Raw genomic sequence first — 17,055 nt, forward strand, 5'->3', positions numbered from 1 at the left:
CAGTCCCCCTGAGGGGATTCAGACACCATGTACATACACATGTGCATGTAAATACACTCAGCATCCTCACTTACATAAAACACAAGCTCTTCACCACTAACCATGTTAGCCAGGTGACACCTTTAAATGGCCCATGTTCTACACTTTCCTTTTAAAGGGCCCACATGCTGGAAAACTGAATTTTTGTCACTTATTTTAAATAAAAGAGTTTATTGCCTACAGTATTTTAGCCCTACTCATTTGACACTGAAGTTAACAGGAGTGTTCATGCTCATATGAACATGGACATCAGGGGAAAAAGAATAAAAACACAAATATGAAAAATGCAGGATATGGGTTTAGTTAACTTTAGTTTATTCATTCATTATTCCTTTCCGCTTGTAACATTTAGGAAGTTTTATTCCTAAATCATTTTAGCATGACCACTTTCTAACCTCTCTTTATCCTTTAGAATTAAGCAGGTTGTTTTTGTTACTGTTCCTACTGATCTATGAAGATGAGCATACATTTTATATTATAACAATGACATACAGATGTTACTGTTCTGATTGGCTGCACGGTATTGTCTCATTCAAAAAGCTGTCCGGATGAAACATACAAAACAAACTGTGCTAAGTTCATATTGAAATCATCTGAAGAACAAAACAAAATAAGAAAAAAAAAGAAAGAAAGAAAGAAAAAATTAAAACCTAACTGCTTCTTTTGGATATGTGGCTCATTTGGAAAACTGTAATAAATCATCTGTTTCCACTTCAATAACTGTTATAGACTGTCAGCAGTAACAACACTCCACATCACTTCAAGGGTGAGGCTAAACTACTGTAGACTGAATGTAATTGTTTTCTCAAAACTAGCTTAGATGTTTAGATGCAGCAACAAAAATTAAAATGCCCATATAATAGAAAAACAACCCCTCCCCTTTTAAATGTAGTATGTAAACACTACCAAAATATACTATTCACTTCACGGTCCATACAGTCTATATGTAAAAACCGAGCTGCAAAAACTGGATGTTTTGAACTCGTTGTTTTCGTGACGTTACTAATGCATATATCCACCGTTACATCCTACAGCAGTTTAGCCACGCCCACTTCCATTGAAGCTAGTGAAATGTTTCGCCCCTTTAAAACAACATGTGATTTCCCATGATATGAGCTTCTAAAACAAAAGCAACTGAGGGCTGTCAGATGCGTGCTGAGCGAGAGGGTGCTGGGGTCAGGCTGCTGATGGTCAGTGAGGTGTCTGTGGTGAAAAAAGGAGAAGAGCTCAAGTTCTGCTGTCTCTCCATCACTCTGAGATGAGTTTGTTTACCTGTCGCTCACACATACTTCACAGAACACGGCCTGGCCTTCAGCTACTGTGATTAATACCACATAGGAGTGCATTTGTGCTCTCTCCTTCTCTCTCTCTCTCTCTCTCAAACACACACACACTTACACTTGTATTAGAGTAATTAAGGAAGGTTTTGTATGGACTTCTTGTATTTCTGTAGCTGCGTAACAGTCTATAACCATGTAAACATTTTCTATTGGCTCTTTTAGTATTTAACAAAATATTCATGTATTTATTTATTTGTTTGTTATGAGTGGCATTCCTCACTGGGCCCCAGAGTCAGAGTTTTTCTTTTATCATGTGGACACATGGTCTCCATAAAGACACCAAACAAACTGCACATTTATTTTCATGTTGCAAAATTTAAATTGAATTTGATACAAGCTAAATATGACTTTGACTTCAAACATAAGCAAATAAAATGTCTTTGATAAACTTTATGCTAGATTAGACATTAGTGGAGCACTTAGAAAAAAAAACACTTACTTGCAGGAACTATGAACTCCTTGTATAGGCCATACGTCATTAGAGGCTCAGGAAGACTCCTAGAGAGGGGGGGGGAATGAAATAACGAGAGATAAAAAAGAGCAAGAGAGATAAAGAGAAAAAAGAGAGAGAAAAAAAATAAAAAAGAGAGAGAAGGACAGAGGGAGAGAAAGAGAGAGGGAGTGAGTGAACAAACACACACACAAACACGCTCACACACATACACACTTCTCTGTGATTAATGTGGCTGGACTCTGCACAGAGTTCCACAGTGAGAACCAAGTTCATCTGAAGGTAGTTTGCTCAGCGTTTGGCTGCCGGCCAACTCTGTCACCCACAGCTGGACCTAAACGAATCCACTGGAGGAGAGCAGCGGGACTCAATCACATATACACTCAAAAGACTGAAAGCCTGATGAACTAAGCCTTTTGCAGCAGTTTCAGGAGCAAAATTGATATATCCTGCTTGCATGTTATATACGAAACTGGTGCACGAGCGCAAATGTGCACTCTATGCAAGGAAATACATTAAATATGCCTCTCTTCATCATGCATATGCTGTTGAAGGAGGGTTGTGCAAAAACTTATACGAGACATTACACCTGTGACTGATATTCAATTTCATTGACTAAAGTTTGACACCTTTTAAAATCAGGAATACATTTGTATTAAGGTCTCAAAAGACGTGTCGTTGAGAGACTTTCCTTCACAATGGCAGCAGCCACAGCGGTAATATAGAGGCACAAGTCCTGAACACGTGCTGACTGAATGCTTATCATTAGAAGAACACTCTCTAAAGTCTTAATATCAGATGTACGTATGTGAGAAGATGCAGTGTTAAATACGCTGTGATGCAGCTGCAACATGTGTGCGTGCAGTGCATGTTACTGCTTCACAAACTCTGTTTTCTTAACTGGAATGATGTAAAACTCCTGTAGAATGTTTTGCTTGGAAAGAACAGCATTTATCAGTACCATTCTCTTCATCGCTGAGCTTTTATGTTCTGTTTTGTTTCAAGCTTGTTGACGACTCCATTATTTCACTGCTCCTTTTAAACCCTGTGCCTCACGAGTGAGCAGTCAGTGGGTGGGGTTATGCACAGTATGTGTGATAAGTTGTAGTCTTAGTAAAGTTAACATTAAATTCCGGCACATTGTGGGTGCACAATTTGGTCACATCAAGGCACGTTGTAATCTGCTCCTGCAATCATAAATACACCTGACCCTAAATGTTCAGAATCTGAATAAACACTTCTGGAACCTCACTGTGAGGCATGAGGCACCTTTTTACTGCGTGTGAGCATTTAAAGATATTTGTTAATGCGACTAGCATCGCATTGAGTAACGGAGGAGAGTGAGGCCAATTGTGCTCTCTTGGACTCCCGGCCACGGATGGCTGTAGCATCACTAGGAATCGAACTAACGATCTCCTGAAAATAGGGCTGATTTCAGTTTAGTTTTAGTTAGTCTTAAGTGTACATTGTTTGGTCTTAGTTTTGTTTTTATTTTCTGAAAAATAGCAGTTTTAGTTTAGATTTCATTTAGTTTTGGTCTTTAGTATTACGATGAATGCTGTGATAGTAGGTATTTGATGAGGGTAGAATAAAATTAAACAGTAGACTGAGCTTGACTCCTCAAAAATGCCCAAACACAGAAGAGATCCTATTCTAAACTCTCATACAAGCACTGAAAAAAATGAAAAATAAAGGTTTTTCTCAGTAATTCCATTTAGTTTTCCTTAATTGTGCAGTAGACATTATAGTTTAGATTCAGTGTTTGTGTTTTAGAAAACTGTTTTTTCTATTACAGCTAATAAACACATTTTGTCACTGTTTATGCTTTAGAGATAGTTTTAGCTACTTTCTATTAGGGGTGGGAATCTCTAGGCACTTCACGATTCGATTACGATTCAGAGGGCTACGATGCGATTATAAAATGATTATCGATGCATCTCGATGCATCTTTTTTTTCTATATAGCATTTATATTTTCTCACTGTGTGAGCTCAAGTTTCGAGTTCAAGTTTCAAGTTTATTCGTCACTTGCACAACATATCAGGACATTTATGCATTGCAATGCTTGTGGTGAGGCTCAGCTAATCACTCTACAGAAAGTAAATAAGTAAAAATAAAAATATAAGAAAAACCAACTGAAACATTAAATATACACAAAATATATACAGAATGTAGAGACAGTATACATTTTAAAGTGACTGAGTAACTCGGTGTTATTGTTATTTAAAGTGACTTGGTACTTTTAAAGCAAAGTATTTGTAATGATCCATAATGAATTTACTTCCAATATCTTTTTTAATAAAACAAATGGAAGTGATGTGGCAAGTGAACTAGAAGGCTCTCATTCAGTGCTCTTGTTTGGAGCAAAAGAAGCTGCTGCTACTCATCTGCGATAAAATGCGCAGTTACGGTGAAATAAGATCCAGTGGTGATGGATGTCCACGCAGCACGTTACAGCTATTCTACCCGTTTTCTTTAGTGATTTTATAACTTCGGTTTTGGTCTTGTTGTAGAGACGGGGGGGATCCCTGTGTCAGTAAAGTATCTTTGAGGCGGGACGTGTGCAACATAGCGCGAAAGCCCTGTTTCGCAACGACTGAGAACCGGCGTGCAGACTGCAGGTCACCTAGCAGCGATGCGTTATTCGCATTTATAAGCAGCGCAGTTGGTTTCCTGGTACGTTAAATCTGCAACGAGAGACTGTCACACACTAAAAAGTGGCGAAGCTGAAGTCGCTTCTCTTTCGAATTCTCCCGTTCCACCTTAAATGGTGCCGCATTTACATTCGGCGCCTCAGTTAGAATTTAAGGTGGAACGGGTAAATTCGAACAAGAAGCTGGAGAATAAGAAGCGACTTCAGCCTCGTTAAACAGTCGAATGTCGAGAGACATTTAACTGATCTACTTCTCAGGAAAAGTTTTCTGGCGGAGATGGGAGGAAAGCGGCTATAGCTGAAGCTTAAAGCAGAGCGGAGTAAATCTGCGTTTTCGTTTATATTGTTTAGCCTATACTAGGACATCATCACATACTGAGACATACTGGACATTAAATGTTGCGGCTCCCAAGGTGGTTTGACTTTGTTTAAAGGCAAAATGTCTCTTCTGAACATTTGGGTTGTGACTCCTGACCTAACCTGGCTTTAATGGAGAGGGAGCCGGTCGGATTTCTCGCTCATCCAGTTGTGTTTTTGTTATGTGCCGCCACAGACTGTCCGGGCGCTGCACTTCCGCACTTCCCAGTTCCGCCTTTTGCGTTCCGTCAACATTACAGTATAAATTAAATATTTAGAAAATCGATTTTTGACGTTTGTGAATCGATTCAGAATCGTTCTCGACCGCATTGCGATGCATCTAAGAATCAATTTTTTCCCGCACTCCTACTTTCTATTATTTTTATTTTTTAATCAGTACTCATAAGACCCAAAGACTTAATTTAATATTAACTTAAGTAATAAAAACTAAATTTTAGCCAAACTGTCTGATCAAATTTGAAAATATTCTTTCGATTTGTGCTCAGGTGAGCTCAAAGCACTAAAAGAAAACACTACTGGACATTAATGGGTTAATGAGTCTACACAGGATTTCTTCAGCATGTTTAAAATTCAAGATAAAAGCAACCAAATCGAGCTCATGCTTTTATATGAATGTTTCTAGTTCTTAGAGACGTTAGATGGAAAGAGCCTTGTATCCCATGACCTCGAGACCTCAATATCAAAGCTCTTCCTGTGTGAAGGCTCAGTCAAGAGAGGCCAATGACAACACGGCTCTCTGTGGCTTCCGGAACCTTCCTCTCTTCACCAGCGGTGGAAGGACAGGCCTGAGTGTGTGATTCTGCTCTGGCTCTCACGACGCTAAGTCAACATAACCAAACACACATCAAAAACAAAGGGCCGAACCGTGGCTCCCACGTTCTCCTCGTGCTCCATCCAGGAGCAGAAATATTTCCTTCTTCATTTCCCAGCTTTCTTCTGCTTTGTGAGAAAAGGTGAAGTGGGTTCACAGACAAAAGACGCTTATGACTCTCAAATAGGGCCCAACAGATATATCACTGATACCAAGTTTGATAATATCAGCTGATGTAGTAATTTTATGTGGTCAAAAAAATCTATTCCAACAGGTGGTGGATGAAGCTGAAAAGAAGGGGACTTATACACACTGGAACACAAACTTGAGGAGAATACATACATATACAAACACACATGAGGTGACTAGATCTTGATTTAGCCACCATGCTTACAACTTCTCCCATACACACTGACAAGTTCAGCTCAGGTCAGCTCTCATTAGTTGACGGTCTTTTAGGCATGACATTAACAAATTTCACACCACAGAACTGGCGTCCACCCCACACTACAGGATACTGATTCATAAATGTTGAACATTCACAATTCAGACAGCACCAACTGCACTGGGAGTAGATCGGAGGAGTAAAGATTTTATTTTATACAAACCCCACACCACAGGACAATCTGGGAAGATCATCATTTAGGATCACCCTGATATTGGGAGACCTTTTGCAACTGTCAGAAGGAGCAAACTGGCCTCAAAATCAGCCCAATTACCTTGTAGTGTGGGCCTGGCATTAGCCGTGAAGCAGCAGGCCACACAAGCTCACAGAACATCTATTCTCGGTTGCAACACTCACTAACGAGTTCCAAACTGCTTCTGGAAGCAATATCAACTCAACAACTGTTATTTAGGATTGGGTTTCCAGGCCTGAGCTGACAAATACAGGCCTAAGACCACCTTGTGCAATGCTAAGCGTGAATGCAGCCTGCTCGAATGCATGGTGCTAACTTTAAATACAGCTGAGGAGGAATAATGGGCCATTTTTCATGGTTTGGGCCCATTTGTTTTGGGGAACGGGAAATGTTAATGTTACAGCATACAGTGACATACTAGAGAACTGCACTTCAAGCAGTGGCAGCAGTTTGGGGAAGCCTCTTTCCTGTTTCAGCATGGCAATGTTCCCATGCACCAAGTGAGGTCCAGACAGAGATGTGGACCTAGATGGATGCGATGTTCACAGAATGTAGTGTATGTCAGCTTTCAATTGTCACATTTGTTAAACTTGTTTTTAAATGAACACCAGAAGCTCACAAAAAATTGTAAATAATATAAATAACTAGGGCTGCAAAATAAATCATATTTTTATTGTTACTGCGATATGAGTTTCTGCGATAAACACATCATTAAAAGCTGTAATGACAGAAATCAAATTTCATACACACAGCGCCAGAGAGATGTCGTATCACTGGTGCACAAACAGTTAGAAGCCTAATGAGAGGATGAGTATTGTGTTTATAGTGTGCGAGATAATGGCGACTGTCATAAGTATGTTTAATAACTAAACAAACAAACAAACAATGTCCTTGTGTGCGCTACACTCTCAGAAAAAAGGTGTAAAACTGTCACTGGGGCAGTACCCGCTTGCCACTGGGGTGGTACCCTCAAGGGTATATCTCAGTATCTTTAGCCAGGGAACATAATTGTACCATAATCCACTGAAATTATATTTTCTAAGTTGTATTGGCTCCACACACCCCGTCTCGTCTCCAGTCTTTTATTTTACTTTTTTTAAAACATTAGGTTATGAAAAGATACAAATATGTACTTCTCATCTGGGGGAAAAAAAAACTTATTTAAGGTACACATTTGGACCTTAAAACCACTGTTATATCCTTTACGTACCATAACAAACGGAAAATGTACCTGCACAGCACCTTTATTTCTAACAGTGTAATGCGACTCCAGTTTAGAAATCAAGCGACTTTTACGTCAATCCAACTCTTAACAATTTTGTGCTGCCAAGACAGAACATAACAAACATTTGTGGTGAAGTTTCTGTAACAACAAAATTACAAGACACTTATCGCAAATGCTCTGTGCTCAAAGAGATTTAGAAAAAATGGCCAAACACAGCCATAGGAGAAAGCGGCTACAGTGCCAATTTAAGTCTCAGAGCAAAATGTAAAGGAACCAAGGACGGGAACCAAAGAAGTGGCAGCAGCCATATAAACTGCCCCCTTTTTTTTTCAGCAAGCTCAAGTGCATTCTAGGTGATAAGCCCAGCTGTCAGCCACTGAAATTTCTTGATAGCTCCTGTGACGATTGCGAAGATGAAACTGAAACCTCCACTGCACATTAACATGAGCATTAACTTTAGGTGAGTGTTGTTAATGTTGACTCCATTTTGACTGCTTACCATTGGATGAGTGTGCCACGTGAAGCATTGTTCTTCTGCGCATGAGGGTCAGTTTAAGAGCGTGATCTGTTTAGACTAATGTTGACTGTAAATCACATTAAAAGATATGGTGATTAGCCTTACAAAATAGTTGGATTTGGTAAGACAACTGGACTTTTACGTGCTGTGTAAAGGTAGCCAAAAAGTGCTTGCAGTTCTGATGGAAACAGCTGTTCGTAAGTCTTTTCTTTTTATTTAGCACAATAGTGAACGGTGCTTTTGTAATTTTATATTTTTCTATTTGAACAAAGTAAAGGTTACTTAGATTTCTATTTACACATATAAAAAAAGCTATTCTTGCCTAACTTTCAGTCAAAAACACAGTAATAATTTATCATGAGTGATATCCAACAGCTTTATCAAACATTGAATTTTATGTCAATATCGCACAGCTCTTCAAATAACGTAGTGATCTAAGCGGAGCTTCCCTTTTGTTGTGTTATAATATGTAGTCCTGATGCTAGAGATTCGGTTTGGTTCCATTTTACATGTCGTTATTCCAACCATGAAGGTGTTGTGTTTACTAGGTCAAACTGTACTCAATGTGAAAAGCTGTTTTTGGAAAGATTATCAACACTTTATCAGGTTCCATTAGGTTTATTGCTTCGTCCCCTATTGTGCAGTGTGGAAAGATTTCACCTCAGTAACTGACCTGTTACAGATGCACATTTGACCACAGTGCTACAAATCTTACCAATAAAGCAGTGATGATCTATTCAAGAAAGTGTCACATTACATAATGTGGTTATTTAGAACATGCAAACAAATGGCAGTAAGGGTTGCTAACAACACTACACTAAGTTTGTGTTATTGTACAAAACAGGGATTTATGCCAGATTCTGTGTAGCTTTAAAACAGAGTTGCAACTCCAAGAGCCACAGCAATTGAAAAATATATATATGGAAACGTTATAGTTTTGTATGCTGGAGATCAGGGCTCAAATTCCTGTTTGGATAGGAAAGCCAGTTTTGTTTTGTTTTTTTGAAACACTGTGTTTTTCTGAAACAGACTGTCTCTCTTGATATGAGTGGGTACAATATGCTGTAAATTACACTATGTTTAATAATTCACATTTCTGTTGCCCTTTATTTCTTTTGAGTCCTTGCCTCTCAGAATGGCCTGGACTTTCAGTGGCCAAAAGATTTTTCAGGAAACTACTTTCAAATAGTGAAGATTCAAGACACTTTCCACTCGACAGAGTTAGTGGTATTTGGATGTAGCACAGCTCTGTGTGTCTGCAAGTCCACAATAAACTATAAGGTAAACAATAAAGTGAAGAAGTGCAGCATAGCAATCAATATAAAATAATACTGTCTGAGTTAAAGGCCACAAATGTAGCAGAGCGATGCAGTACAGAATGTGCAAATTTACAACAGTGAAAAGTATATATACCAGTAAGTAAAATGCTTCTCAACTAGTCATGCAGTATAATATGTGCAGTCCCGACTGGAAGAATGAGATTCAGGTCTGGTGTTGAATGAAAAATTAATCTGACCAAGGTTAATGAGCTGTTTTTATCTCAAAGTAAAAGCTAATTGAAAATTAGCTTAAAAACTAAAGTCCCCAGTCAGCTTAAACTGCAAGTGTGATTTATGGTTGGGTTTATACAAACTGCCACAAAGGACAAACAATGACACTTCAGACAGCAACAACACTTACAAATAACCACTGCATCCACTCAAACGCCTGTAATTACAAGAGAAGAACTCAGCACTTGTTGGGTAAGACACTAAATAAACAATGACTGGCAAAAAAGACCAGAGTTGGGAGGGTTACTTTAAACATGTATTCAAGCACAGATTACAGATTACCTGTTAAAATTGTAATCTGTAACCAAAGGATTACTGTATTAAAGTAATATAATCGGATTACGTTCCATTACTTTTGTATTACTTATCTCTTTAAAGTCATATAATTGAATAAATGTACACATACATATACACAGCAAACAGGAAAACTGTACTGTTTTATAAAGCTAAATGACGGATTATACGTTTTAGACATTCCTAAAACTCTGACTGACCATCATTTGTCTTCTATCTGCTAAAAGGCCTGTACCGGCTCACATGCTTCATATCGGTGTTTTAGTTACTAAAAATGATGAATTAGCCACTTTAACATTTTTCACCCATCGTTCAAAAACTACTGAAGAACAAATTCATATATGTGAAAATGAAACCAACTCTACTGCTAACAAGACTCTTTTTACATTTATTCCTCTGTTCAATACTCTTCTTCGGATCGAAGGATTGGATCTATAGCTACACTAAGCATTTTATGTGGTAACAAACAAGAATTAAAAAGTTTACTTCTAGTTTGCTGCTGTAGAATCACACATGATGTAAATTCAGGGTAGAAGCCTGATTCACCTGTCTTTGGGAAAACTTTCAGTGATTTCAGTGACCTAAAACCCAAACGCGGAGAACGAAAGTGTGCTTTAAAAACATGTCTAAGTGGACGAGTGGGTCAGTGTGCATTAGTGCACTAGCACCGAATAAATATAATTTAGTTGTGTAGTTCAGACACAAACGCAGCTCATCCTTTCAAGCCAACTGTGTTCATTTTATTTATTTTGCTAAACCAAAACAACTTTTGACTAGTTTTACTGCAGTTTTTTGTCATTTGTCTGCTGTGAATGTGTTTCTCTTGATCCTCACGCATGACAGTTGCGCTGCTGTCAAAGTTGAGCTCAGTTTTGCAACCCTATAGTCTTTTTTTAGATAATGTTATAATTGAAATGTTTCCATATTTTTTTTTCAATCAAGTAATGTTAAAGGCACATCATAATGTCAACTGGTGATTCATTGTCAACAATTTTCTTTTATCGAAATTATCAATAACATCAATTAGTTGTTGTAGCCCTGCTTGTAATGTTCATCATTTTTAGAAAACTGAGAAAGACACCACAAGCCTGAAATAGCTCAGTCCAGTATGACTCCTACCTCAGGTAGAGTTTTAAAGTGCTGGTGATGGTCTTCACATCCCACTCCTCACACGCTGCCAAGTCCACATCATTGCTCTTTTCATCTGAGGGGGAAAAAGAAGAAAAGATGAAAGGTTAACTGGACATAAAAATGATAGACTCAGACTGAGATTACAGTACAGTAATTAACAACTCATCCAAAAAATGGCTTCACCGAAAACTAGGGCAGTAGATAGCTTGATTACTAATATAAGATAACGGTTATATTAGCAATGAAGAAATCTACTGATCATTTTCACAATTAATCAAATTTAAACTTCAATCAAAGTTTTTTAAAAGGCCAAACATTAAAAATTGACTGAACTAAACAATAACAAAACATGTACAGCCTTTTTTAAAGATCCTGAAATATTTTATTGAAAGCAGAGTGCCTAAAACTTTCTTCCTTGTAATAAAACTGCAGTAATGCTGTTTTTATAAAACAGGAGCCAACATAAAATATGATAATGATCATGTGAAATATTAAATAATTTACTATGAATAATAATAATAATAATAATAATAATAATAATAATTGACCAACACAATTATTCTGCCAAGAAATGTAGTTCCTTTAGAGTATACTATTGTTGCCAAGCAACTATGTACTACTGAAAGCAGAGAACAACGTTCATTCGCCCATCACTGCATACGGCAGTCATTTCATAAGCTTTTTAACTTTTTGTCATATAACAGCAAACATATTATAACATAGCACTGTTTAATGCAAAAACCTTCGCTTTATATGTGGTTTTTGGTCACCAAATTACCACTACGAGTCGTGTTTAGCATCAATCTAACAGTACTTCCCACACTGTGGCTGAATCTCAAACGGCTTCCTGCTTCCTACATAATGCACTATGTAGGGATTTAAATTCTACACCCAACAGCATAATACAGATAAAAAAAAGTCACTTAAGATTCAGCCACATTCATACTCAATACAAATAGTGCACTATTTGGCTATAGAAGTTCCCAAGCACACTATTTAGAGAGTACAGAGTCATTTGAGATCGAGCCTGGGTTTGATGCTACTTCTGACAGAAACACAGACTTATGAAGTATGTAATCCATTCAAAGTGAGTCTTCAGATTTTTATACAGCAGTTTTACAGTGAATCATATTGTATGTAATTTCATTCAAGCCTGTGATGTTAATGATTTGAGTTGTTTAGCGTGTTTGCTATCTTTAAGCCCGTTAGCTAGCTGACCAGCCTAGTTCTAGTTAAGAAAATGAGTTGTCAGACACTCCGTTTTAACAGACGCGGGTTCTTACTTCATCAATACACTCGGTTATCCACACGAGAAGCATCAGAGTCAAAGAGTATTCCAATAACAGCACATGAATTTTTCGCAAAGAGGCGTAGTTGTTGTGAGGCAGTCATATGTGTACAGCTTTGAACGTGGCTTAGCCAATCACATTTTTGTTGTTAAACATTACATTGATTTTATGTTCCACACGTAATGACGCCATGTCTGGCTCTCATTTAGTAGCTACCATTTTTTTTTCTTATTTGTTCTGAAAAAATAAAGATATCACCTGTATTTCATTAGTAATTAGGAGAAGTTACCTATATTGATATCTAAGTAGATTGATACAAAGAGCATTTATCCACAGAATGGGAGGAACTGGACACTTCTTTACACATGTGCTTATAGTTGGGAAAATATGTGTGCATGTGTGTTTGTGTTAAGAGTCGGCCTGAAGAGGCGTATTTGGACCAAAATGAGTTTAAAAATAGCCATGCACGTTCAGACTTGAAAGTCTCAGACTTCAGTCTCACCTCCTGTTGCACTACTCCATCCACATTCTCACAATTGCTTTTATTTGTGACCTACAAAATAGCAAATGGTCAAGAATGGGCTTGAATTAAACTAAATTTGTACAATGCAGGCATTACGCTACAAGACTGCACTTGTGTGGGTGCGAAAAATAGAGCCTCCAAGGCCACTGCACAATAGACATGTCGTGCTGCACAGTGCAGATTCGTATCACATAGCAGAGCTCTGCTGTACTGCATGGAATGCATCGTGGTGAGAGCAAGTTCGAGTTCATTTTTGCACTCTAATTTTAAACATTTAAAACAATAAAACTAATGAAATAAAAATTAACATAATTTATGACACTTGGCACTAGTTTACTACCTCTTCACAAATTGGCTTTTGTCCAGGTGAAAAAAAAAGGACTAGGTTAGTTACGTTAATTGAGGTAACTTGACATTAGCATTTGTCTGTTTATCTAAGATACTGTTTAAAGCCACATTAAAAGCCATGTGTGATCTACTGTAGCCTTGATTTAGCTTTAATTTAATGTAGTAATAGCAAAATGCTGAGTGGCACACTGTGCTGAGAAATTGCATCACATTTGATTTTTCTCAAATTTTATTCAAATTTTAAATTCTTTGCAATGTGATGGTGGCCCAGCAAAGGTGGCCTTAAATGTCAAAAAATATACACTCATATTTGGGAGGAAGATAAAGGTTACCAGGAACAATAAATGATTAAAAATTTAGACTAATATGGGCAATATTTATTGAACTACACATACAGAAGTAGTGTCTCTCAGTATGGCGTCGGGGTTCCTAATGGTGCTCTGCGATAATCCATTTCATGAAGCCTAAATATTCTCACGAAGTTCCTGTAGATTTTGTGTTAGGGATGGAGTGTGGACAGCACATCGTACGAAACTGCACCCCTCACCATGACACCAGGCCTTCTGGACGCGTTACAATAAACCGTTCATCTTGGTGCTGACCACGCTGCCTCCACACACGGATTGGTTAGTCGCCTCCACCAAGACAAAAGCAGGACTCGTCACTGAAGATGACCCGCTGCCAGTCACTCCATGACATTCTGGCACGACACCATTGCAGTCTTTGGTGGCGTTGAAGTGGTGTTAAAGGCAGTCGTCGTAACGGCCTGCTTGCATGTAGTTCTGCACCATGCAGCCGTCTGCTAATGGTGCTGGCACTGAGAGGATGATTCATAGAGGGCATCACTGTTTGCTGAATGTCCGGAAACGTGGCTGTTGGGTCACTCCGCACATGCCGGACAATCTGTCGGTTCTTCCTCTCTGTGGTTCGTGTAGATCTCCCAGATCCTTCATGTCACTGGTGCGTGCCTTCTTCTATCCACTGCCACCAACAGCATGCTATGGTAATATCCGCACGACTGGTATGGTGCGCAATACATTGATAAGACCATCCCGCTTCCAGGAGCCCTACGATGCAACTCCTCTCGAACTCTTCCAACTGCTCGAATAGCTTTCGAACGCTTGCAAAGGATGCTACCCACACAACAGCACGAGTCAGAATGGATAGCACGTGCAACGAAATGACCTTATATAGTCAGTCAGGTACAGTGATAAGGCCCGTGCTTGCTTAAGTCACATGCACGTCTGACAGTGAAACCTGAATCATTCGCATGTCTCACGATGTCAAACCTACGCACCAAGTTTCATTCCTGACGACTGATTCGAGAAGAATTCAAAATATGTATAATCATCATGTAAAAAAAACTCTGTTTTGTACATTCATGGAAAAGGTAAACAGGCAGCGCAAGGGTCTCTTATTTTTCACAACTCAGCAGGTAGTGTGAAACGGTAGAGCAAAGAGGTGAGAGGAAGTCAAGAGATTAAAAAGGAAGAGGAGGACAGGAATAAAAACAGGAAGGGAGAAGAAAAAAGAAAGTGTGAAGAAGGTGAGATAAAGAGAGAGAGAAGGATGAGAGAGAGAGAGAGGGGGAAAAGAACAAAAAGAAGAGCAAGAAAAAGACTGGCAGACAAGTACATATTGTCGCTGTTGTAACAAAATCTCATATTCCTAATGGTGTTTTCAAGCAAACAAAAAATATAAATAAAAGTACTGAAAAACATGGAGCTGTAAAGTTTTAAAATGACCACGATGATACCTCATCTAAACTGCTGAACTCATTTAAAGGCAGTTACTCAACCCAGTGTAGTTCTTCTGTGCTAGCTGCCTGGCCACGATGTTTACAGAATAGGACCACTTCTTCTCGGAGCTACTCGGCACTGCCGTTACTATGGTAATGTCAGCGCTTTCGCTCATTCATACTGGACACGGTCAGAGAAGATCATTTCTGTGTTATAAAGGTAACCTTTTAAAACCAAACATCAAATAAATTCACACCAATGAAGAAGTGTGAAAGAAAACATTTAACACTTAACCTGTGCGAAAGCTCCGAGCTCTAACAGACACGCCACGCCACTTTGCAAATCTAGAGTTACTTGATTAAGCTTTTTGGTGCAACACACAACAGCATACATGGTGCCCTCCAGTGATATTGGCATCTTTGATGAAGATGAGCAAAATGTCTCTATAACATTGTATTCATCATTTATCTTACACAAATACTGGGAAAAAATGGAAAAAAAGAAAGAAAAGAAGGAGATGAAAAGAGAAGAGGAGAAGAAGAAAATAGAGAAGTAGATGAAAAAAGAAGTAGGATATGAAGACATAAGAAAAAGGAGGACAGAGAACTCAGGATAAAAAGAAAAAGGAGACACAGATCAACAGGACGAAGAAGAAGAAAAAATTTGAGAAGGAGGAGAAAGAGGAAAAGAAGAAAAAGGAGGAAGACGAAGGAAAAGACGAAGGAGATGGGAGGTAGGGGAGAATAAGAAAGAAGTAAGGAAAAGAAGATTAAGAAGAAGAAGAAGAAGAAGAAGAAAATCTAAAAAAGTCTGCCCCCCATTACCACCCCTGTGTCCAATACTTTATACCCTTGTTTGTCTGGATAGCTGAGGAGAGGAGAACTGCAGGAACATATTCTTACTTCTAAATGCACCCTGAGGGCTGAGGGGCAGATGAGGGGTAACTTGGGTTTCTGTGCCTTGCTTAAACAGCTGTGCTCAGTGGGAAGAAATGGTCAACTCTGCAGTCTGAGGTCCATTCCCCATGATCCCCACCCAGTATCAAACCCAAAACACTGCAGTCGCTGGTCACTAGGCCTAATCTAGAGCTGTGTGATATATTGAATATAGGGCACTGATACTGGTGTCATACAACATTGTTGGCTAATTGTACTGTGTTACTGTGGAAGATTACTTAACTTGAGTATTACTGATTACATTTACATTTACAGCATTTGGCAGACGCTCTTATCCAGAGCGACTTACAATTTGATCATTTTTACACAGGTAGGCGAAGGTAGTGTTAGGAGTCTTGCCCAGGGACTCTTATTGGTAAAGCGTAGGGTGTTTGCCCAGGCGGGGATTGAACCCCAGCCCACAGCGTGGAAGGCAGAGATGTTACCCACTACGCTATACCAACCGTACTTTTACTTATAAAACATACTTTTTACTCCTTACAACTTCATTTAGACCTTCAAAGTACTCGTTACAGGAGATTTTTATCATTACTCTACTAACACACATACTGGTGCTCTTTTGTTTGGTTAAACATCAGACAGGGATACGTGCACTTTGTTACTTCACATCTGCCTTCACTAAGACCAAAAACAACCTACTACTTTTAACTTAACTTTCAACTTTTTTCTTAACTTTGACTGGCCTTTAACAGGATAAAACCCAAATCTATCAATTGGTTTAATGACAGTTTGAACTCGTGTTTCAGTAGTGACATGAAAACATGAGACAGCATTACAGACCACTATAAATGATAAATTAATATCTTAATTAATGACCAGGATTTAAATAGATCATAACATAATCCTTGTATATAACTAATATCTGAAAACTTTTATTGCTTTTAAAAATGATATTTAAATATAATTTTCCATACAACAACTAATAGGAAACATTAAGATCGTGGCAACCTTTGCATTAGGTGTTGTACAGCTCTGGTGTTTGTTAAAATAAAATAAAAGTCTTTTCCTGTCTGTTAGAAGAGTAATCGGAGAAATAAAGGGTATCCTCAAGATTGACTGGTCTGCATGTGGATGATGTATGGTGCTCCTTGGTGGGTGCTAAGCAGAAAAGTTTTGCTTAAATGCACAGCTACCTTTAGTGACCTGTTAGATGTCCTTCAATCTTAAACATCAG

The 17,055-nt window shown here is 38.5% G+C and overlaps 1 protein-coding gene across 6 annotated transcripts in view; it reads right to left on the bottom strand.

Moving 5' to 3' along the window:
* Positions 1–17,055, bottom strand: part of arhgap10 (Rho GTPase activating protein 10) — a 127,487-nt gene that overhangs the window by 42,059 nt on the left and 68,373 nt on the right. For all 6 annotated transcript variants that reach the window (XM_036574915.1, XM_036574917.1, XM_036574919.1 and 3 more), the window contains 2 exons: positions 11,015–11,099; positions 1,819–1,877 (listed from right to left, as the gene is read on the bottom strand). In XM_036574915.1, coding sequence (XP_036430808.1) covers positions 1,819–1,877; positions 11,015–11,099 — 144 coding nt within the window. The remainder of the gene's footprint in view (positions 1–1,818; positions 1,878–11,014; positions 11,100–17,055) is intronic.

Source organism: Colossoma macropomum, unplaced genomic scaffold (assembly GCF_904425465.1).
Source record: "Colossoma macropomum unplaced genomic scaffold, Colossoma_macropomum, whole genome shotgun sequence".
Classification (NCBI taxonomy): Eukaryota; Metazoa; Chordata; class Actinopteri; order Characiformes; family Serrasalmidae; genus Colossoma; species Colossoma macropomum.